Raw genomic sequence first — 25001 nt, 5'->3', positions numbered from 1 at the left:
GTTTCCTCGCCCTTGAAAGGGCTGCTTCTGTTGTTGCCAGCCCTGGTAACCAGATTGTTGACACATTTGTTGGCTTGTGTTTTGCCCCAGCGATTGTTGCAGCATTTGCTGGTTTTGGCCGAAGCTGCCTCTTCCTGTGGTCTTTCTGTTAGAGAAACCTCCTCTTTGTTGTAGGGCCCCCATTGCCCTTGCTGTTTCATTATCCTTCTTGATCTGTTGAAGGGATTCATCTACTTCCTTGCCAAATAACTCTTGTCTGTTAAGAGGTCTGTTGATAATTGATGTCTGGACTTCTTGCTTGAATCCAGAGATCCTGAGCCAGGCATGGTTTCGGAGGATGGTTCCTGTGCACATTTGCCTGCTCGCAGTGTCTGCTGCATCTAGTGCAGATTTTAGGCATGTATTAGCTAAATTTTTTCCCTCTTGGACCACCGCTCTTGCTCTTTTCTTGTCCTCCTCTGGGAGTTTGTTTATAAACTCCTCCATTTCATCCCACTGTTGGTGGCCGTATCTGTTCAGCAGGGCATTTGAGTTGACAATGCGCCACTGCATTGCTGCTTCTTTCTCCATTCTTCTTCCCACTAAGTCCATCCTTTTACTCTCCTTTTCTAGAGGAGGTCCTGTATTGGAGACTGCACTAGCTCTCCTTCTGGCCGTTGTTACGATGATGGAATCTGGCGTAACATTTCCCTGTATATATTTTGGGTCCTTTGAAGAGGGTTTATATTTTTTCTCCACTCTAGAGTTACCCCTCTCTTAGTTGCTGGCTCCTTGAAGGCTTCCTTGCCTTGGTCCAGAATACTTGGTAACATGGGAATATATTTTGTTCCTTTGTTGCAGGAGCCAGGGTTTCCAACAGGAAACATGTACCCCCCTTTTCTTCCTCTAGGGGCACCCCAAACTGGTTTGCAGCCCTTTCAACAATTTCAATGTAGGAGGCAATGTCATCTTGGGGAGATGCCTTGGAAGGATAGTTACAGATTTCTTCCTCTGGACTCTCGGTGTCGAGATCATTCCATTTGTCCTCAAAGTTTTCTTCGTTTTCCTCCTCCTTCGGTACCGTATTGTATTTCTCGGGGTCTCTGCCTCGAGGTTCTGCCATTGGTGGGGATTGGAGGATACCATCTTCCGCCTCTTCGGCGTTGACGGTTTCATGTTCAACTTCCGGAGCCTTAGGGATTCGATACACCTTTAGTGAATCGTCAAACTCCTTTTTTCTTTGCAATAGCACAGCCATTTCTTCCTTGAGTCTTCTTCTTTTCGACTTAGAGGGCCTTTTCGGCGTCGGATACTGGGGGTCTTCCTTTTCTTTTCAACATTGACGTTCATCTTCGATGCCTTTTTATTGGGTTTGGTGTTGTCGACCCTTGGCTTAGGAGCCTTCCATCTTCGGCATCCTTTGGGTGGGTGCCCTGGGTTTCTTTCGGTCGCGGCTGACCTTCGATCCCCTTTTTGTTCGGCATCGGGGCTGCCTCGGCTGTTTTTGGTTTGTGGCCCTTCGGTTCCGACGGATCTTTGGTTCTTACCATGTCTGTCTTTTTCTTCGATTCCTTCGCCTTTTTTTCGGCGCGTCTCTTTTCGGCGTCCTTTTCTATAACTTTGACGTCCAATCCTTTATGTGTGGATTCCGCAGGAGCTGTGTGTTCCTCTTCGTCGCTCGAGAAACCCATCTCGCTCATGGAAGGTTTCTTCGTTGGCATCGACATCGTGGCGTAGTGGGCCTGTTTCTGATTTTGGCGTGTCCTGAGAGTTTTTGGCAGGAATGCTGCACAGGCCTCATAGTCTTTATCCTGGTGGTCCTTGGTTAGGCAGAGGTTGCACACGGTGTGTGGATCCCGCTGTGTGTATTTGTGATGGCACTTGGGGCAGAATTTAAAAGGGGTCTTCTCCATGGCCCCTACCTCGCCATTTGTAACCCGGAGTGGTCCTCTGGTGCGGGCCGCTGTGCTTCTGTCTACGACTCTGCATCGATGTTCGGTTTCTTCTCATTGATCCTATCAACGACGATCTTCTTTTCTTTAAGTTTTTTCGGGAAAAACATACTTTTCTTCGGAGCTTCCCGTCTTGCTTCCAGACCCAGCGGCGGAAAAAAGAATCTGAAGATGGCCACCACGCACGACGACATCCAGGATGCCATCTGACGTCATACAGGGGACGTACCTGACACCAAATGGTGGTCGATAGCGACCAAAACAAGAAAAAAGAAAAAAAAACAAAGACAATTCCGGACCCAACCACTAGATGGTGGAATGATGCACAGCATGTGAATCCAGAAAATAATTCACGCTGCAACACTGTATATACCTTTTTAATGTTATGTCTGATGGTTGTCTTGTAGAAAAGCTTATGCCCAAAACAGTAGGCCCGACTTGGTTTTGATGGCAAGTTAGAGAACTGATTGTTGCACTGGGCAAAGTTATGTCTTGTGCCATTCTCTTGTCTACTTGTGATGAAACATAAAGGCAGTTGTTCTAGACTATTAAATGTAAATAGCATTTGTTAAAGTCTGTCAGCTTGTTGATATCACATTGTATTGCACGCTACAGGCAGGTATTTTGTTACTTGTAATCTCACAGATTACCATAGTAAGCAAGGGTTTTTGGCATTGCCCACCCACTCTGACAAACCCTGGGGGGTTCACTGTGATTATTCTTGTTGGGTGTTGTTGAGAGGGGTTGTATATTGTTTAGCAAGCTGTATTTTCATACATATTTGTAATTGTACAACTATTTGCATGATGATTGTCATTTTAAATGCACTTGAATGGGCTGGGGTTAGCTAAAATGTAAAGCCAGTGGAAAGGGTAAAGGCTTCATCGGTTCACTGGGAAAAGTCAAGCCAGATTTCATAGGTTTGATCTCTTTATAATGGAACATTATAACAAAGCCAGTAGGCCTGGCCTACTTATTGTGAAAAGCATGTGTTAACCCCTTCGACGCTGATGACGAGCTGGGCTCGTCATGAGGTAGCCTCCTCGCACGCTCATGACGAGCCCAGCTCGTCACGTAACATGCGTTTTTTTAAAACTCAGCGTACGGGCGGAATTCCGCCCGCACGCATGCGGTTAAAGACAGTATGCTTTTAAGGATGGATTGTGACTGCACTGTGCTAAGGGCTGTAGGCAGGTATTTGGCTGCATGGAATTTCAGGTTACCGTAGTAGGCGAGGGTTTTGGTGTTGTGATCCACCAGAACAAACCAATGGGTAGACTATTTGCACTATGGAAATCCTTATTCGGCTCTGATAGCAGAGATTTTATATTTCTTTGACAAGGGCATTTTGTGCATATTTGTAATTTTATTATAGTATATCTGAAGACCAACACAGGAGCTCTGAGTTGAGTTGGTAAAGAGCCTGTGTATAATGAAACGATAAACGCAGTAAGCCTCACATATTTACAGTGAAAATTAAATATTAAAGTCATTATGCATTTATGGATAGATTGTTATTAATCTATATTAAAGCCTACAGATGTGTAATTTGTTACATGGAATCCCACAGATTGCCATAGTCGAAGGAGGTTTTGGTGCTAGTCACCCCCTTTGACAAACCGTGGCAGTAGAACATTTTGCAGAAATAGAATCCTTGTTAGGCCCTCTTAGGAGTGATGCTATTTTGCTTCGACAACTGTAATTTTGTACACTATGTAACTTTAGGAGAGGTGTGGCGCCGCGGCCAGGGCGACTGACGCTGGAATCTGGGGATCAGGGTTCGATCCCCGGCTCCGGCGGCAGGTTAGCCCAGCACCATGTGACTCTGGGCAATAGCTTGCTTAATCTTCCCGACGGCCCCCAGCGCCTAGAGACCCTTACGGGTGATTGTGCGCTTTACAAAATGTGGATTATTATTATTATTATTTATGACTGTATGTATGACGGTTGCCTTCTGAGAAAGCTTAAGTTCAGTACAGTTGTTTCACTAGGAAAAAATATTTCCGATACTATAGGTCTGATCAGTTTATTATGAAAAGTAATGATAAACACAGTAGACCTGGCATATTGGAGTGAAAAGGCATTTAAGGGTGGATTGTTATTTCTCTGTATTACAGCCTATAGATAATTATGTTGTTCCATGCAATGCCATAGATTGCCTTTATACAGAAGGATTTTGGTGTTGGCTACCGCCTCTCACAAACCATAGGGGGAGAAGATGTGCACTGTAATAATTCTTGCTAGAATCTCTCATTAACTGTCTGCTAGGATCTTGTAATTTAAAAATAAAAATCAGCAAATAATATATAAATTCATATATATTAATATATGTCCATATAAATACACAGAGGACCTTTAAGTTAGCCATCTTCTGTCATTGGTCTTCCAGAGTGTCATATACTCCCTGGTTCTATCCGCGACAGTATATTGCAGGTGGAATGGTCCAGTCTGCCCCAGTCATTGGCTCTCTCATCCACTGAATAATGGCATTTTCTGATCACATGTGTACATCTACCTGAAAATCAATGTGCTTCAGCATCCAGGCTGGTTGGCCAGTACTTTTGTTTTCAATTTTCTCCTTTTATATTTCCCCTTTCATTTCTTTGCTTTTCCTCTGTTTTTTTTAAAGTTTCCTAAGCAGATGCTACGGCTCTTCAGGCAGTGCTCGTAGGAGTCTCATGCTGGCCACTCATTTCATCTGCAGTGCAGCTCATGCCACGTGCCCACTTCCTCTACACCAAGAGACTAATATAGAATGCTCTTGTCCACAGTTTATCATCATTTTACCCTTCCAACAAGGCCAATACATTGGTTCTAAATGTGGCTGTCATGCTGGAACTTTGAAGCAACAATAAATTATTTACAATACCTCTGCAATACGGACACACGCTTCTATGTGTAGTGCCTTTATTGCAATCATATGCCCAGCACGCATGGAAGGTCGTATTTTTTCTTTTTTGTATTTGTATTTTTTTGGTTTATCTTGCACATGTTGTAGAGTTTCTGAATATGTTTTACTACGGTTGTGTCAGAGGGTGAATGCAAGAATGAATCTTTGAATTGATGAATAGATGCATGAGTACAAGGATGAGTGGCAGAGTGCGTATGTGATAACTTATTGAGTGCCTAAACCCACCAGTGACATAAAAGACACTTTCATTCATTAGCCAGATCTACTGGCATTGCCAATGCTTGTTTTCAATCGTGGTAGTACAACAAAGAAGCGAGCATTACATTTATTATCGCAGTTCGACCTTCCATTTAAGGAGCTTTATTTTCTTCTTCCTGTGATGTAATTTTTAAATCAATGGCTCCATATCCTGGGGCCCGGCTCACTCAGTGAACAGAAGTGTGGGGCTGGTCTTTAAATAATGCTAAGACACGTGCAGGGGCTCGATAAGTGCAGCCTATCGACCGACTGTTGTTTGAAGCAGATGGACTTCTGCTGTGTCTGATTTGCTTGGCCTCTAGTTATTGACCAGACAGAGGGCATGGGTGGTCAGCTAAGCCATACATTTTTCTTTGGTTGGGAAATTGCATTTTTTTCCATTTGAATCTCTCTTTTGATTAAACATTATGTATTTTACCACCTGATGTGTATTCTCCTTTTGTAGTTAATGGCTAGTCCATTTTTTTAAAGTGTTTACTTTGTGTAGTATGATACGCTAGATGCAGGTAGGCGGGTGTCTGTGCCTTGTATCTGTCCATGTCCTGAGGATGTATACTGAGGATAGAGGAACAATTATGGCCTTGTTCACAAAGATTTTGCCATGAACAGGTATGGCTTTCTTTTGTAGTACTCGTGGCTTACTCCTGAGCTCCAGGAGTAAGCAAGATGTAAACTCTGGCTACACCCTTGCTTAGTCCTGGAATTACATAGTAAAGCAGGAAAACTAGAAGAGTAAGTTACAGAAAAATCGTTGGGAGCGCACCCACCATGTTTCTATATTGCCTGTCGTTTCAAGGGGCTACATTTCAGTTAACTGAACGCCGAAATATTACCACCCTGGCATCCTGACACATTCACACACCACTTCCCGATTCTTAGTCGGAGGTGATCCTTTTGCTGCCTGCATTAGTGGAGATATCAGAACTATGCATGAAAATCACTCTCCGCACCAAACCCTTCACCAGCTATCAGTAATCTAACTCCTTTCATTCTATGAGTTACATCCTGCATTAATTTCAGTTTGCCCTCCACGATGAGGACAATCTACAGATGTACACCCTTGCTCCTTTAAACATGGTGAACCTTCTTTGAAGTGAATTGTTTGCTATGGTGTCTGATGTAGCTCTAACTTGCCTCCTTACCGCCATGTCAGGGAGGTCTGAGACAAGCCCAGGGAGTCCAATGCTGGTCCCAGAGACCCAGATCCATGCCAAATTTTCATAACAATCAATGGCAATAAATAACCACAATCTCGACTAGTTGTATGCTAATTTATTGTATGCGACTACCTTGAAATTATGGCATGGACCCACGTCTCCTGGATATACCTTGCCCACTGCTGTTGCACAGTCACAGAAAGCAGAGTGAGCTTTGAGCATTAAAGAGTATGCACTTAGAGGTGGCACCCTCTGCCACGTGACAGCTGACCCCCGCCAGGTGACCTCCGCACAGCCCAGACAGGTAGCCTCTATAATATGTAGGTGACCTGCTTGGGACAGCAGAAGCAGATGAGGATATACTCCGGTCTGAAGGTCCTTTAAGGGCACATGGCCTAACACAGGGTCTGGTCAGTGCACATTTGGCGAACTGTGATGAATGGGTTCATCTCAGAATAGAGTTGGGCCCTTGTGGGAGTTATTTCACAACCGCCCGTTTCCCCTTCTATCCCCGGGCTGTGTAAGAGTGGGCACTAGATTAAACTCTAATATGGGCCGACGATAGACCAGTTTACTGAGAGATCTAGTCTTTACACTGTTTGTGCAGGTCTGAAGGGGCCTTGGGCTGAATACCCGACTCCATGAACAAATGAGAGAGTGAAGTGCTTTGATGCCATTTGGGATTAAACATTTTCACCCTCATGCCCCTCTGGGTGAAAAGCACTTCATATAGGGTTGCTTTTTAAGCACTTTATCGCTCCTCAGGTACATTTATTTGTTAAACTACTTTAAAGTCATTGATAATTGGCACTACAAAAAGTGTGCCTTACTGTTTTTTTCCTTAATGCCATAGCCATTCATAAATACTGGTGTTATATAAAGGGTGACTTTTTGGAAGGGTCCCTGATTCTTTTCAGTCTTTAAAGAGTTACATAAAATAAGGCTGATTCCGAAGCACTTGATGCCTGTGTTCATAAGTGTTTAACAAAGTACGGTTATAGTAAAGTGCCTTGAAATACGAAATATCACTCCATTGTTAACCACTTCGATGCCACTGAGGGTTCAAAACAGAATACAACACGTGATGTATTGTAAAGTATTCTGTGAGAGCGACATAAACACACAATATGTAGAAGTCATAGCAACAGTGACCCTCCTGTTGGCTGACCTGAGACCACAAGCCGTGCCTCCGGGCTGTACTTGACGTTGGCGATGTTGGTTGCCACGCAGCGGAACATGCCACTGTCCTGGGCTCTCAAGCTGGTGATCTGCAGCACGCCGGTGGGCAGCAGGGTGTACCTGGGCAGAAGGAGAGAACACAGAGCACTGACTAGGGAGACCTCTCTGATGGGCAGAGATTGCAGGAGCATTCCACAGGCTGAAAGCACACTATCCCAGATGGAACAGTAGCAGGCATGGTGCAGTCATAATACCCAAAGTGTAATGCATGCAAACAATAGATTATCATGATAGTGTTGCCCTGAGCAAATTACAACTGCAGAAAACCTTAAAACCCTCAATCTGGAATTACACAGCTCACCACCCCAGCAGCCCACCACCAGAATCAACTGAAACACCCAGCAAAGAAACAGACACCACGCATCCACTCACACAAATACTCCACTAACATGTAGGCAGGTAAAATCAACCCCGTTCAACATGAGGTCTACCAGGATCACCATCAGGCAGACAGACCCTGCTGATGTTGATTAGGAGGAGCGGAGGGGCAAATGGGATGCCCCATAGATTCAAACCACAGAAATGCCTCACACGAATTTAGCCACAGGTGGCAATGCCTAACCTCCACGTTGGAACGCGACCACAGCGAAAATCCAACATCCAGCCCACCATCACATAACATTTACTATATTGTGCATGTTTGGTCCATCAACACTCCCATGAGAGGCCCTCCAAGGGCAAACCCACAACCACACACACCCGCCATGCGCCAGGAAAAAACGCTGCTGGGCCACGTAAATTGTTAGCCCTGTACGTGATAGAAATATGGAGCGAACGAAACACAAAATAATACAAAACAGACTGTTCAACTTTTCCAGTATTTGTGCTCTAGGGGTGTTTTAGATGTAACTAATAAGAATAGCAAAATCATTCTGAGCTGTGTGCCCACATAGAAGGGAGCGTCACGTGCATATGTCTGCAATCGCATATGCATACAGGGCAACCGCTGCGTCCTTAATAAAGGGCCATGTCTGCCACGCTTACTAGATGTTTTTGTATTATTTTTCCACATAGTACTAATACCAATAAGTGGTGTCAAGACTGTAAACTCCTGACATACTGTGAATTTATAGTCCTCTGGCTGCTTGTTTTGGTACCTGTGAACGGTGACAGACCTAGGATGTTGGGAGCTTAAATTCAGTGCTAGCGCTTTCCACAATCTGTCCACATGCCCAGTCTGCGTGCACTAGATCCCTCACACTGTACAGTACACCATGCTCCTCAACCCATGCTATGCTGTTGGTCTTTGTGCCAAAAGTCGTCTGCTCGCATGTTTGGCCACACACCACTAGGTCTTCACACTTTCTGTCCAGCCTGGTGAGAAGCTTCTATGATATGGGACTCTGTCAAATACGAATCAGTAAAAAACCTCACCACTGAGCACCCAGAGCAGAAGAGAGTAGTGTGTCGGTATTTCACAAATAGTAGGGTCACTTTTTTCCATATCTCTATTACATTTCTTCATCTCTCTGTGCACTGATGCAGCTTACAAATAGTGTGCGACACTTAGAAAATATAGTGTCTCATAAAATCATCCTGCCTGCCTCGCCTAGGTGTGAGTAGCAAAAGACATCCTACCTTCCCTGCACCCAGTATGTCAGAAATTAGTATTCAAAGTCCTTTTCTTTCCCTACCATTGAAGTTAGGTTCCTCACCCAAAAAATGAATATAGGAACTATCTTACTCTAACCATCCAAGGACTGAATACTGGAAGCCATCTGACTATCCCTGACCCACGAATGAGGATTGGAATCCAACCTACTCTCACCATTCAAGGACTGAGTATTGAAAGTCACCCTACTCTTTGTGCCCCAGGGAACACTGGAAGCCAGAAACTCTCACAATCCAAGGGCTGAGCATTGGAAGTCAACATATTTCCACCAGCCAGAAACTGAGCATATGAAGCCATCTTACCCCGCCCATCCAAAGACGGAGTATTGAAGCCATCAATCATCACACATATATATCATATTTCATGTGCATTCACCTTGCATTGTCAGTATCAATGGGTACTTGATTCCTCTCCCATGTAATCACAGGTTCCGGCAAACCGTGGATCTGGCACTGGAACCGTGCAACTCCACCTTCTTCTACCACTGTGTTCTGGGGTAGTACATGGAAGTCCAACATGGCTGCAGAGAGAGAAGCAAAACACCACTTCAGCTAACAGTGCGAATAGAGAGTTGCTCTCCGCCTCACCAGAGCACAGTTTACCAATGATACCCAAAGAGTATACATATCTTCACAAACAGATGCAAATCTGTATGAAAAGAAGTTATTTTGCATCTTTTGTTAGAAAATATTTGCTTGTTTTTCATAGAAGCAACGAACATTCATTCATATTATATATATAATTACTACCTAACAACCATGTGTTTTATTAGAAAAATATATTCTTGTATTTCATTGATGCAGTGACAGTCTGTTCACGATATCTTAAAGCATTATTAATATCTCACAAGGATCTTTACTGAACATAATAATGAGCCATTTTTCTGAAAAAGACATAACGAGATACGTATCTAGGCAGTGTACATTGAAAGGCAGAAATTCTCTTATTACACTTTGCCAAACTTTTGTAAGGGCTTTTACATGGTACATATTTTAATCCACTACCAACTTGGACAGTACAATTTACAAGAAAGAAACAGATAGAAACAACCTGTTATTTTCCAGTTTGCATCCCCCCAGTCTCATTTACCATCTACCATATTCCCAAATGCTGAGGATTAAAAGGATCGCATCCAGCCCAGAAGCCCTAAAGTCAGCTATAGAGAAACAAAATGTAATTCAAGCAAAGGGGCAATCCACCTTCAATACTCACTGAAGCAGAGACAAGAATTCTCTATAACTCTGTACCATTTCAACATGTAACATGAAGATGTATGCAAAAGGCCACACCAGAATAAGGACGAGGGTGCAGGAAGCTTCTCAACGTGTACCTTCACTAGTTGAGATACACCCCGCACATTGGGAATACTCATACATCTTCAGCATATACCAGCACCATGAAGTATAGAAGTGTGTGGGCTACATATATTCATTCATTCGTATTGCAGGCCGAATGAGCTTGTAGACTAAAACGCACTGGCCACATGAAGGCATGTGCTGTTTTTGAAGGGTGGAATGCTGTAAGCATAAACAAATGTTATCTTTATATTCTACATTCATTACTCCCTACAGAATATTGTACGCCCACTCTTTTGAGTTCTTTTAGAACAGAATGTTTTCAGAAAATAAGATATAACTATTTCCAGTCCTTTTTTATCTGTTATCTGTTGATGGCTTTTGATGAAAAATCCCATGCCAAACACTTTGCTTTATTTACACATGATGTGATGACGAATAGGGATGTAAAACGAAGGTGATGAGTGTGATTGGTTACAGAGATACTCCAATCAGCGCTTAGATCACAAATTAGATGAACTGATTCCATCCAACCGAGGACACAGAATGTCTTGTGACCACAGGGTCTGGTCTCTGCATCAGAACTCACCACACAGCCATCTCGCCCTTCTTATGCAAGGGGTTGTGGCACAGTCTGTATAAATGTGCAGTATTCTGGTACAGAACACCCCGTTCCTTGTTTTTATTCAAAGGTGCACTGAGATTTTGTGTTGTCTTTGTTGGCTCCAAATTAACAACAGATCTGCCCGCTCTGAGCAGAATGGTGAAGCGGCAGCCATGGGATACCGTTGAAGCCTACTATTCAATATTTATAAAGCGCTGCACCCTTTGCTGCATGATGAGTGACGTGCACAAACCAAACACGTTCACAATGCAGGAAACACTGTTTGCAGGCCGAGCACCGGTGGTCTGGTTAATTGAAAAATACTGATTGATTTCTCAACAATGACTGTAAAAACCTTTAAGGTATTCTATACAGGAGACACCATCCCTGTTTGCATTTCACGTTTTATTTACCCTTGCTTTCTCAAAGAGTGTTTGCTTTTTTTCAGCATGCTGCGTGGCTTTTGTATGGCCCATACTTCGGGGTGAGTCGCCTCCCGGTGTCTGGGAAGCTCAGGTGGCAGGTGGGCATTCATGACAGAGCACAAATAAGTTTGCCGAGGCCCCTACGAGTTTCTCACAATGCCTCGCAGGGGGTATTAAAGGTGTGCAAACTACATGCACATCCAACCCTTGACTTCTCTGTAGAGAGCACAGTGCGATGGCCACATGTGTGCTAATTTTGTTACATAGGTACACAGTTGAATGAGTGAATGAATTCATATTTATATAGCGCATCGCTACGCTGAGGCCGCCCAGCACTATTGAAATATGGACAGCGCCAAAGGAAACAAAATGCAGCCCTACAGGTGAGTGAGCGAGTTGTATGCAGGGGGTGTATACTAAAGTGCAGGAGCTGAAAGAAGTATTGGCACGTCCAATAGGTCTGACTTGTTTTGGGCATATTGTAGTGTTGTGTGGCATGTCTGGCTGTAATTACAACAGAAAACTCAAAGTGAGGCACCTAAATGCTCTTCAGTTTGCAGCTATGTGAAGTACAGGATTTTAGTACACATCTTTTAAGCCACTCCCTAAATTACATAGGCCACGCCCCTTGGAAAGGATTTGTAGTTGTGCTTCTTCAGACACAACCCATTTAGACACCCCTGCACCCTATTTTTTATCCCACTTAAAGGACTGGAAGGTTGTGACCTCCTCGGACAACTCTGATGTGCCCAAGGGCACACATGGAGGAAACACGAAGACCTGTGACTCCTACCGGTGACTATGTCGTGACGGCAGGAGAAGCTGTTATTTGAGAATGTTACATTATCTCCCTACCTGAGACTTGCCGCATCTATATTATTGCGCCTATTGGAATTCTCCCCCCCAAAAGAATCGTTTTTATATATTAGAGGTTGGAAATAAAGACTGCTATTGATATTACTACGTATCACCTGTTACTATCTTTGCTCAAGACCATATAAAAGAGCCCTGACGAAGTTCCCTCTGGCAAAAAAACAGGAACGAAACGCGTTGGCTGTGTGCCAGTTTTAAAGATTTATTGAAATAAAAAGAAGTACTTTTGGAATATACTTTGACTGCTGCCTCTTGACGCCGCAACGTGTGCACCTTTCGCTTTCTTTGAAAAAAACTCCTACAATGGGAGCAAATAACAGAGGCTCAGGCGGCACAGACCATACATAGAACCTCACAAGTGTTGACTCATGCTGACATTGGGGAAAGGACCCTTCCTTCCAGAAGAGCGTCTCGCTAGCCCAACATGGCCCTCTGTGCTGCTGTGAACATTGCCCCTGAAGGCGAGGTACCTGTATGAGGCCTGCACCTGTGGAATCAGTGGAAATTGATAAAACTCAAGGCTGTAACCCGAGAGATGACTCTGGTGTTAAAGCTTGGATTTTCTGCATAAAATCTGGGATAGCCCTGTATTTAAGGTACAAGGTTGACCGTGCTACTGTCCAAAAGCCTGAATTTGAGCAAAGTCTGTAAACTCCTGAGTAGCACTGGAGGTTAATTCTTAAAACCGCGACATTTTGTCAGCTTTGAGGCAGCAGTGTTTGAGGCATTAACAGCTGCACAGATTACGGGAGATTTCTGCTGCCTGTACCAATGTGTTCATTGTAACCAAAGGGTTGGGTCTGTTGTTGAGCACTGGGGACCTTTAATATAACTGCGTGACTGCTGGAGGACCAGAAGCCTGGAGATTACTGCCTCATTTGCATAAGTGATTCACCCCAGAATGCGCCTGTGCTGCCTTTGCCCCCCTGCATTGTTTTCTGTCCCCTGACAATAATCCGACCTCTCGCCTAATGAAGGCCACGTCCATATATAATGGCCATGAGGCTATTAGGGTGCAGAGAAGCATCTGGACACAGACAGGGAGCTGGGAGAGAGCCTCGATCGCGGTAATTAGGCCAGAATGAGGTAATTAGGCCAATCTCGTTGAATCCTCCGACAGCAGAACGGTTCACCCGGAGACGTGGATGGGTCTGGGCCCGGCCACAGTGGTGCAGCTCGTGCACTTGCTATTATCTTCGCGCGCTGCCCCCCGTTGTGGATGAGGCGGGAAAGTGCTGGGCGCATGCTGATTCGGGGGAGACGACGCTGCCGTGTCCACGGGAGGGCAGGGAGCGTGGATTTATAGAGCAGCGAACAATGAGCGCCCAGAAGGCCTATCCGTCACGAGGCACTGCGGGGTGGATGGGCGGGAGCCGGGGGCTTGGCAGTCCACGCCTCCATTGTCACAAGCCTGACAGGGCCACGTCTCTCTCCAAGAGCGGTAGCCCTGCCATCTGGCACCCAGGGCCACGGACTCCCCGTGGGGGCGGGGGCACCGCCCTCTCATCTCCCTATCACCGCTTCCCCATCCAAGTGACGGGTCCTCGGGGGAAATCAAAACGCAATCTTCACACAGTGGGAATGTCACAGAGAAGGAAAGCCTGGATTTCCGCCTCCCAAAAAATGTGCCTTTTGACACGAGGGGATGGGGGGTCCAGAAAGCCCATGCTAACGTCCCTCGTGTATACAAATGCCTGCCCCACGACAAGGACACTTCCTCCTCCCTTTCTGCTTCCATTACGCCCAGAGAAGACACTTTGCAAAATGATGGCCAAGGGTGAAACGTGAACCTGCACTTGATCGTGTTGACGCCGCGTGCCTTCAATGGCAGGCATATGCGCTGTGCTGCCTCTGCTCCAAGTTGGAGGCCTGTATAATCTATCGAGCGGAGTGCTGCATGTTGGGATACATGTGCATTTGGCAATTATGAAAGATGGTACCAGTTCCTAAAGGAGAGTCTACGGAACTGGTACCATCTTTCGTAATTGCCATTATCTTCAGGAGCATCGGTCCAGGACCTTTTCTAATTAGCTCCTTGTCCCCCCCTCTTTTTGAATTGTGGTCACAGGGATAAATGTGATACCGGCGGAGGAACTTTATGAGCTGGGATTTGAGGCCGCAGTGAAAGATGGTTTAAGCAGGGGGTGAAAGGGGTGTTTAAATATAGTATAAATGTGCCTCTGGGACCAGTGGGTGCTGTACGGGGAGGCTGGGTTGAAGGGTAGGATGGAATGAGGGGTGGCAATTCAGAGAGTTTACAAAGCCTGTATTAGAGCCACTATGAACTTCAACTAAGCTTAGTCAAGGGTAGCAGCTGCTATCACAGTCTTTGCCTTAGGTAGCCCAGGCCTATTCTTGTTACTCCTGGTCTCGGTGGCCATGAAGGCCTGTGGCAGGAACAGAAAGTAAACAGCGCTTTAAGGGATCAGATTGCACCCGATAGTTGCTCTGGCTTCTTGCTGTTCTCCTACCCCCTGAGCAGGCAATGCACAGCTGCTGAGGGATCAACCCTCTTATGCCTGAGGTCACAGGGCACGGGATGTCATCATTAACACTGGCCTTTCGATGAATCAGCTTCCATGGGAGATACTGGGATCACAGTAGATTAGTCATGTGTCTGTGGACTGGAAAGCATGCTGTTTAGGGTGAAGATGGAAATGCTCCTTTAAAAGGTGGGTTTTTAACTCCTTTCTAAGAGACTCAGTGAGTAGAGAGGGCAATATGAGTGGGATGTTATTGCTTAACTCTAAACCGTAGTTTTTGAAGTCTTTCTTTCCTTGTGTCTGTCTATATTCACAGATGCCCCGTTTTCCCACTGGGAGGGAACACTACAGAGCTAGAAGGTCGTGAATATTTCATTGCATTACAATTGTCCCTTTGTGAAGTGAGTGTACATGTATTAAGTCCTTCAAGGGTGCTGTCAGGTATGTCAGCTAAGTGGATGTTACTGCAGCCACCTATCTCCTGTGTGTAGGGTAGAATGTTCGGGTTTTCAGAAGTTACGCACCTGTGGAATCCCACCTAAGATCTACAATTGCCAATTCATTTAAGAAAGAGCGGGAAAACAGTGTTTACCTCCAGAGCACAGCAGTAGAGGAGAAATTCAAAGCTCTGTGTGATTAGAGGATGGACTAAGTATATACTAACCAAACCATCTTCACTACAGGTCAGGTCTAACTACGGTGGCACATTCACTGAGCATGGGAAAGCACACTCCAGAAGCAAGTGGGTCTTGTGTAGCCTGCTCAAAAAAGTACAGCTTAAGTAGCAAAGTAGTGTGGTTGCGTGTTGAATTCGTTGGGCACATGATTTAGTAGACTGGCCAGATTACTCCCTTGGCGCTAGGATGCACTAATTTGCATAACGGTGATCCCCCTCTTGAAAGATAATAAATGATTGCATTGCTAACGTAATTTACTGTCAATGGGGCACAAACATTTCAGATACATTACCAGTTCTCTGCTGTTGGCCCATTTCTAATATTCCTTTTGCTCAGATCATTAGAAATGTGGTGAGAGCGATCAAGGTCTCCCGTCCCTAAAATCCCCTGGTGGTGCTCTGAAATGGTTAATCAATATTCAAAGAGGATTAGGTGAGATCCTGGATCAAGAATAGGTGGCCTCAGTGATCTATTGGAAATATCCTTACTATTCCCTCCCTAGAGAAAGTGATGGGTATGTCAGTAGATGTCCAGAGCTGGTTCTGTCAAGCATAATGAGTTGTGTTACCCTAGAAGGGATTACCTCAGACTAAACCCCTATTTTATTTAAGACCTATATGCTGCCAGTTTTTGAGCTATTAAAGATGTGTTGCATCCATTTTCACACCTGTATTGGTGATAAACTGTTGATTATGATTCTCACTTGAGATACTCTGAAGGATCATGCCTGGTTTCAGGCCTTCTACAGTGGCATGGCATGCTGTTCTCAGTTCATCCTCAATGAGGCCAGTTAAGACTTTTTCAACACTTTGCATGGCATTCAAACACAGCGACTTGGACACGGTTTTCAGAAGTTGCAGAAGCCGGCAGCGTTTGTAGCTATGGGCATCGCCAAGACACATTATAGGAGCCTGGTACTCCATTGTTGTTACTGAATGCTGGTTAAGTCTCAAATTATATTTCATGTTTTCACTATTGCCCATAGAGCACTGGATAGCAAAGTCTTCCAATATTTGAAGAACAGGCGTTTGTTTTTTCAGTTAGCAATAACCTTCTGCTGTCAAGAAAGCCAGCTCGATGGAAATGTATAGATTCAAATGTGTTAGGTGAAGTGGAAACAGGGTTTTTCAAGGTTACTCAAGCTTGGGAAGATGTCAGGGAGCGCAATGACTTCTTCACTGTTAGAAAATAAATGAAGACATCTGTCCTAGGCTTTCACTCTGATTCTCACCGTCTCTTCATCACTAACAGGGACCACGAGCTCTGCACTGCTGTACAAAAATTAATGGCAAGAGCGTGGAATGGTGATTAAGAAGCATTGGATCAAACATTTCCATCATGGTTTATCAATCCTAATAAAAAGTAATTGGTTCTTTGAAAACATTCAGTTAAATATGCCGTTTTCAGTGGTTTGACAAGCACTAAATAAGGAAACCCAACCGGCCCACTTCGTGTTAGCTGCTGTCTGTACACGCACAAGACTTTCTCTTTCAATGCATTCATGCTGGGCGGAGCACTCTCTTCCGGTGGAAGCACAGCGATACCCTACCAAGTCACAACGTGGTAAAGCCCTCGTGTTCTGTTCGGGAAACAGCCATTACATTGCGGTCACAACGCAGATACCATTACACCCCATTTTCATCACAACGCTAACTTTTACCACGCATATGCCTTTACAACTCATGGCTTTACAACGAATTTCGTTGTAAAGGCATGAATGGTAAAGGCACGCATTTTAAATGTAATTATTAGGTAAGTATGGGTTTTTATGGTTTAGGGTGGGTATGGGTTTTTGGTTACAAGGTTATTTTTAGGGTTTAGGGTGGGTATGGCTTTTTGGGTGGCAACAGTAATTTTAGGGTTTAGGGTGGGTATGGGTTTTTGGGGGGCAAGGGTATTTTTAGGGTTTAGGGTAGGTATGGGGTTTTGGGTGGCAAGTGTACTTTTAGGGTTTAGGGTGGCAAGGGTAATTTTAGGGTTTTGGGTGGGTATGGGTTTTTGGGTGGCAAGGGTATTTCTAGGGATTAGGGTGCATATGGGTTTTTGGGTTGCAATGGTATTTTTAGGGTGGTATGGGGTTTTGGGTGGCGAGGGCATTTTTAGGGTGGGTATGGGTTGAAGGGTTGTGGGGTTTAATGGGTATATATATATTTATATATATAAATATATATGTTTATGAGAATGTTTTATGTATATAAAATATATATGTGTGTGTGTATATATATATATACACACACACAATCTTAACTAATGTGGGACAATATATAAAAAAATCTATATAAATAAATACACGTGTGTATGTTTTTATATATATATATATATATGTATTTATGTATATATGTGTAACTATATAGATAAAAAAACATTGGAAGTGCATTGGTTTCCCCTATGTAATGAATAAAGAGCAGGTTTCATCAATCATCGTCCGGGAAAAAGGAAAGCGCTCCCTGACAAATGACACAGGAGTGGAGAGGATGTGGTGCAGCGGCCAGAGCTGCTGACTTGAGAGCTGGGGCTCCCGGTTCGAGTCCCGATGGAGCACGGTAACATCCTGTGATTCTATGCAAATCACTTAATCTCTCCGGGTGATGAATTGTTATATAAATATGCTGCAATAGTAAAAGGCAAAACTTTTAGAAAATATAGCTCCACCAAAGCAGATGTTTTTTTTGTTTTTGGTTTTGAGTGCAGACAATAACAGCTTTATTTATTCCCATAAAGAAGTGAGAGAATAACCAAAGCAGATGTTAACAGTATTTCGGCAGCAGAAAACTGATAAGAGAAGCAGATGAGGAACAAGCACTGGTAAATGCAGGAAAATATGCTACAGCCAATAGAAATGGAGGAAAGGTAAGTGGCATGCACAGGAAGCAATGAGAAGCCAGGAACGCGAGGAGGCAGGATGTATGTCCCTTTTAAGTTTATATTAAAAACAATAGATTTCTCAAGCACAGCAGCACAGCACAAGTATTGTGCAAGCGAAACCTAAAAAGGTGAGTTTACTTACCTGTACTTTTAAAACAAAACATACGCCATTACCATTACCATGCATGCCTTAAGCACGAATATGGTAAGTATCGTACGGGTAAATATAAATCTAATACTCTATATATATATATATATATATATATATATATGCGGTATGTAGCGCCAACAGCCAGTTTCTGTCAAAGACGAGACGAGACCCAATTCTTGGTGTTTCTTAAAGATTTATTTTGCCCAACACCAGTTTGCCACATATATATATATATATATATATTCAACGCCCAAACTGCCCAGAGATGAAGCTGCACTCCGTAACAGGTAAGTAACATTACTTTATTTTATGCACATGCGGTTTCCCATCTCATTTTCAGTCTCTTCAGCCTGACGCGTTTCGAAGCACTTTCAACTTCTTCCTCAGAGGCTGTATCAGAAACCCTGTTTAAACATCCTGCATCTTGCCCCCACATGTTCTATGGCTTTCTTTGGCTTCCGGTGTGCCAATTTGAATAGTTCCACACTAACAATGCACGCTGGTAGATGTAGTCAATTTGAAAAATTCTTACCCTCCAGTGGGTTCAGGCTTCTGGTACACATTTTTGGAGACACAAATCTGAGATAAGATAGAGGACCCGCAGGAAAGGCACAGTCCGTTTTCTTGTTTGGGCGCAGCAGGTGGCTCAATTAACATGCGCAATCCCGTCCCAGAGCCCACTGGAGGGTAAAGATTTGTGTCTCCAAAAATGTGTACCAGAAGCCTGAACCCACTGGAGGGTAAGAATTTTTCAAATTGACTACATCTACCAGCGTGCATTGTTAGTGTGGAACTATTCAAATGTTACGGAGTGCGGCTTCATCTCTGGGCAGTTTGGGTGTTGAATATATATATATATATATTTATATATACTTATATATATATATATTTATACACACACAAAGTATTTATACTTAACTGTAAAATACTTACATTTACAAACGCAAACTTGATCACGCGTATGCCTTTCCAATCATGCTATTACAACGAAATTCATTGTTAAGGCATGCGTTGTAAAGGCATATGCATTGTAAAAGTATGCGTTGTAAAGGTAAATGAGTTGTGATAACTGCATTGTAATGGCATGGGTTGTAATAGCATGCGATGCAACGTCCTCCCGTTCTATCAGACACCATCATACTCTCACAAGTCAACCAATATCACACTGTCACTTTACTATAGAACGGACATGAACACCATACTGCTAGCCAAATAAGCCTCCAGTCTGCAATAGAATCACCAGAAAAAAATGTGGAAGGCATGCATGCCCCTGATAACAGTCTAGTCTCACTCCATAGCAATACAGACCATATTCCTAGCCCTATGCCCTCAGGTGACAATCTCAAACATGGTGGAGGTTGCAGCCTTGGTGTGATGAGGGGGCCCAGAGTTTCCAATTTCCCACATATAGTTATTAGTCTTGGACTCAATGGGGGGCCCTGAAGGGGTGGGGCCCCCTGCACTGCAGGTGCTGCAGGGGCCTGTGTGACGCGCTTGCATTGTAATTTCGGGTGTCATTTCATTTTCCACTGACACAAAAGGTGGATTTTTTTTTTAAGGTAAGAAACCCCCGTAAGGGAGTGGAGGCCGTCATTTCATGTACTCCATGGATTTACTTTTGCAGCAGGTGTCTGAGCTGTCATGCCGGAAGTGCTATGGATTGTTTATATGTTTGTTTACCTGCTGGAGGGGGTTGAAGAGGAGGTATTCCAAAGAGAGAGCTAGCAGAACTCCTTTCTATGCCTGCCTGAAGAAGATGGCGGCTGGCAGATAAGCGGGAATAAACCAGGACAGGAAGTAATTACAGCCAGCGAGAGACATAAATCAAGCAGGGTTCAGTGCGGGGAGCAAGGGGGGTGCGGGCCCCGGGAGCCGAGCAGAACTGGGGAACAGGCTTCTTTCCAGGAAGCCTTGGGGGAGACGCTCGCCCCCTCGCTCTCGGGAGGCTTTTGATGTCAGAAATGGTTTTAATTAGTGTTCACTTTGAGCTGCCGTGTTGACCCTGCATTTTGGGAAACAAAAACGGTATAGCAGGAAAACGTGTGGGAGGCGAGGGGAGGTTTAACAGAGGACACCGGGATGCGCGGCAGCGCGAGCTCCTGGACGGGGTCACGGGGAAGGACGAGTGCGCGAGCCGGAGGAGAATGCACAATCCGAGCTAGAGGAGGGGAGGGGGAGACAGGCCTGTCAGTGGTAGAGCCGCCAGAGAGGATCCGAGGCTGGCTCACGTGCAAAACGGTGGCAAGATTAGTGCATCTGTTGAATGCGCCAATAACCCGTTGCGTCCAGTGAGACAGTGAGTGCCAGCAAGCCGAGTCTATATTAAAGTTTGCTTTTAAGCGCTTAGAGCGAGATGCCTGCTGGTCAGTGTTACTAGCAGGTTCTTCCCTGGCTCACTGAGGTTGCAAATTCTAGTCTCTGGCCTAAGAGGCCACACTCCGGGTACGGCTTCCCCGTACTCCCACATTGTGTGATTCTAGGCAAGTGGCTTCCTCTCCGTGTGCCTTTGTTCTATACTTTGTAATATCGAGGCGCACTTAGACATTAGCAGTTAGCGCTATACATGAAGACTATACAGATAATGGACACTCCTGCCAAAGCAAGAAGCGCTTTATAGGTCACCCCGCCATCTCTGTTGTACCTGGAGCAGGTCCTAAACAGCATTTGCAATGCCTTTTATTTATTCGTTTAAAAACCTTACAATAATAAAAGGCATTGCCATTCACAATACCAATAGGTCAAGATTCCTAAAATGCGAGACCCATTGCATTGCAAATGCTTGTTTTGAGACTTGTGGTAATGTTAAGATATTTTGATTCGAAGCTAGGAAAACTCGCCTGTTCATCATTCTGGAGGTAATAGTGTAAGTGCTGTTGAGATGGGCATTGATTGCATCTACAATGTAATCTGACGGGTTATCTTGTTTGTGGTACTCCTAACATTGTCAATAGGTTTTAATCTAAAAGACAAAGGTTTGCATTTGGCATTGATTGGTGAAAACTGTATATTCATGTTTCCATTTCACCCATATCTTCCATGACCCAAAATAGCAGAGCAGTTTTTTTCCTTCTTTTTGTCTCTTTCTTCCCCATCAGCTTCCAGCTCTCCCCTCCCTCCTTGGTCTCCCTCCCCTCTCTTGTGAGACTGCCCTGGGTGCCCCTGCCGCTTCCCCATTAAATCCCGAGCTCACTTAGAACCAGGGATGGCTGGCCTCCATTAGCCATAAAACAATTAACTTCCTAATTAGTCAACAAATACGTGTTTCGCCCAAGTAGCTATGAAGCCATTAAGCAAACTATTAGTATATCCAGTGTAATTTCATGCTCGGCTGATGATGAGGAAATCCGGCCTGAATGGGGCCATTTCGCAGGCAGGAATCAGGATGTGCCTTCTGCTCGCTTCGGAATGTCGGCGGGATCCGGGGCCTGCTGGAGAAAGGAGCTTGGCCTGGTGGGCGCCGTCTCACAGCCCCGGGCGCTCTGGTCTGGACACGGGGTTCTATTGCGATCGAGTTATCCTGTCCCGGTCATATCGCGATACAGCCTGAAGACTATATTGCTTCATATTCCCCTGTTGTCTACCTTGATTTTGTTTCTTTCTCCAACCAGCTCCACCACCAGCTGCACCCTACACGTGGGCACTGCTTTAGAAGGATGCAATGTCCCTGTTTCGATCTAGTGCCCTTCGTTAGCTCATAAAATGGTTTACGTAAGAACAACGTAAACTCTCTACCCTATATGTCACTCTTGATTAAACAACTCGTGAAACTCTTTCTTCAAATACATCTCGAATTCACTGCATTATATACTAGAATATAGTGTAAAACTCAGATGCCCTCTGGGGCCTTGTTCGCACTTATTTAAACGTTCCAAATAAATTGATTAATTGCCTGTTTCCAGTTGTTTGCACCCCTAGTGCCTTCCCATGGTTAAAAGGACCCAGGAGCCAAAAGCTATAACAGCCTTCTCCTTCCCCCCCACAGCCCCCCCACAAAAGAGTGAGTGGAAGGTAGGAGATGGGGACAGTTGGAGGGGAGTGGAGAGCTGACCAGACCTACCCACTGTTGCTGTAACTTAAGGGCCTAACATTTAAATAAAGAACTTACCTGCTACCTGAGTGGCTCCAAGCTCTTGTATGAAGCCCCTGCCCTCTGATGACAACACAATCATAAATGGAAATTGTCTAGCCATCATCAGTTAGACTAGCTTACCTAGCTCATGGTCTTTAGTCTGGTGCTGGAGCAACCTCTACCCTCATTTGAGTGCTCCCCCCATGTGTCACCCACATTCCTCTGGGAATGGGAACCCTTGGGGTAGCAAACAATAAGCAGTGAAGGGAATGGAAGCTTGCCTGTCAGTAGGAGGGTACTCCCAAACCCACTAAAGTCTACTTCAAGTGAGGTGTGTCTCAATTTCCATTCTAGGAAACATGTGGCCTGTGACTTAACAACTGGCCAAGTCTGGCGAAGGGGGTCATATGCCGGCTAATGGAGCACGGTCCTATTTCCCCTTGTGGGGTTAGTGGTCCTATCAAATGGTGAGCAGCTGTGTGTATGCCCACTTACTGCTGCTAGACGTCATCATGTCTGGGCACATTCCAACTATTTTTTGTCTCCTGCATCTCAATGTCTAGTATAGATGGGTCCCCAACGACTATTTCCCCCTGTACTAGGCGTTCGTAGTGGTTGCATCCCTGGGAGTCGTGTCCATCCTGCAGGAGACACTCCTCTATGTTTAGGTCCTTCTGAAGACATCTTTCATCGTCTAGCTCCCACTGTCAGAGAGCGGCAGGACCGGAGCCTTCGTGGCCCGACCTGTTGGCCCTGAGCCTGCTGATTCTGTCTCCAAGCATGGGGCTTACTAACTCATTAGAACTTTTCAGAACTCCTATCTGGTTCTCTCTCAGACTGACATCTATAATCCTGCATCAAGTGGCTCAGGCATAACGAATAGTTTTCTTACCTGTCGGTGTAGTTTTGCAGCTTGAAGATCTTTCTGGATTCACTATGCTGTGCATTATTCCGCGGTCTTGTGGTTGGGTCCGGATTCGTAGTCTTTTCTTTGTTTTTTTTCTTTTTTTTTCTTTTTTGTAGCCCAGGTGGGCGTCGGCGTCACACCCCCCTTGGGTGTATTTCCGGTGACGTCGGCATGCTTCCTGCGGAAGCTCCCACTCTTGGGCGCCATCTTCGGGTTCTTTTTTTCCGTGTTTCTTTCGTTTCCGAAGTAATGGCAATGTTCTATTTAGTTGATATTTTACCGCTTTGTGCTTTTTAAAGTCCTTTCTTTTTTGTTCACCACCTCTTCTCTCTTCAGCCTCATCTTTCTGGCGGAGGTGGGTGGGTTCGCTAGTGAATCCAGAAAGATCTTCAAGCTGCAAAACTACACCGACAGGTAAGAAAACTATTAGTTTTGCAGCGTGAATCTTTCTGGATTCTCTATGCTGTGCATAGATTTTGTAGCGGTTTCTCATCTCTGTGGCGGCTGGGTGGAAGATGAGCGTTGGGTGTTGAATATGTGCTGTAGCACCTTCTGTCCAACTTGAGCCTCCTTGTTCATTTGAATATCCACACAGTAGTGCTTCGTGAACGTGTGCATCGAAGCCCATGTTGCCGCCAGGCATATGTCCTCTATGGGTGTGTTAGCCAGGAAGGCTATTGTAGCGCCCTTCTTCCTAGTGGAGTGGGCACGTGTCCCCTCTGCCAGCTCCTGTCCTGCACGCTTGTGGCAGAGTTGAATTGTCTGTGCTATCCATCGTGCAATGGTCTTTTTGGTTACTGCTTTCCCCATGAAGCTGTTTGCGAATGACACAAAGAACTGTTTTGTTTTTCTGTGTCCCTTCGTCCTTTCAATGTAGTGCATGACTGCCCTTCTGGCGTCCAGGGTGTGCAGAGCTCGCTCTGCGCTAGTTGTTGGTTTTTGGAAAAAACTCGGTATCTGTATAGACTGGTTCATGTGGAATTTGGACACCACCTTCGGCATGAAGTGTGGGTCAGTTCTCATCACAACCCTATCATTGTGTATTTGTATGTAGGGTTCCTGTAGCGTTAGTGCCTGGAGTTTGCTTACTCTGCGTAAGGACGTTATTGCAACCAGGAAGGCTGTCTTCATAGTTAGCATCTTTAGGGAGGCCTTGTGAAGTGGTTCAAAGGGCTCTTTCATGAGTTCCGTTAGGACTGTGTTCAAGTTCCATGCAGGTGGCAGCACCCGCTTGGGTGGTGCGATCCTTTTCGCTCCTTCTAGGAATCTCTTCACCACCTGTGATGTGAAGAAACTCCTGCACGTTTCTCCCCTTGAGTAGGCGACTATCGCTGCCAAGTGAACTCTTAAAGAGGATGAGCTAAGGTTCTTCTCCAGCAAGTGCGTCAGGTATCTTAGCACTGTGGAGTCCCTCTTCATTCTATTGTGAAGTCTTTCTTGTCTGCACCATATTGTGAATCTTTTCCATTTCGCAACGTAGCACTTCCGAGTGCTGGGCCTTCGTGCCTCTCGAAGGACCCTCAGGGTGTTTTCTGGCAGTCTCA

General features: G+C 44.9%; 1 protein-coding gene across 1 annotated transcript in view; it reads right to left on the bottom strand.

The window, feature by feature from the left end:
* Positions 1-25001, bottom strand: part of IGDCC3 (immunoglobulin superfamily DCC subclass member 3) — a 362029-nt gene that overhangs the window by 96238 nt on the left and 240790 nt on the right. The window contains exons 3-4 of the mRNA XM_078683466.1: positions 9484-9628; positions 7426-7556 (exon numbers count right to left, since the gene is read on the bottom strand). Of these exons, the coding sequence (XP_078539592.1) occupies positions 7426-7556; positions 9484-9628 (276 nt within the window). The remainder of the gene's footprint in view (positions 1-7425; positions 7557-9483; positions 9629-25001) is intronic.

This window comes from Lissotriton helveticus, chromosome 3_1, assembly GCF_964261635.1.
Source record: "Lissotriton helveticus chromosome 3_1, aLisHel1.1, whole genome shotgun sequence".
NCBI classification, from domain to species: Eukaryota; Metazoa; Chordata; class Amphibia; order Caudata; family Salamandridae; genus Lissotriton; species Lissotriton helveticus.
The sequence above is the reverse complement of the archived record's forward strand: the minus strand, read 5'-3'. Positions and strand labels throughout refer to the sequence as shown.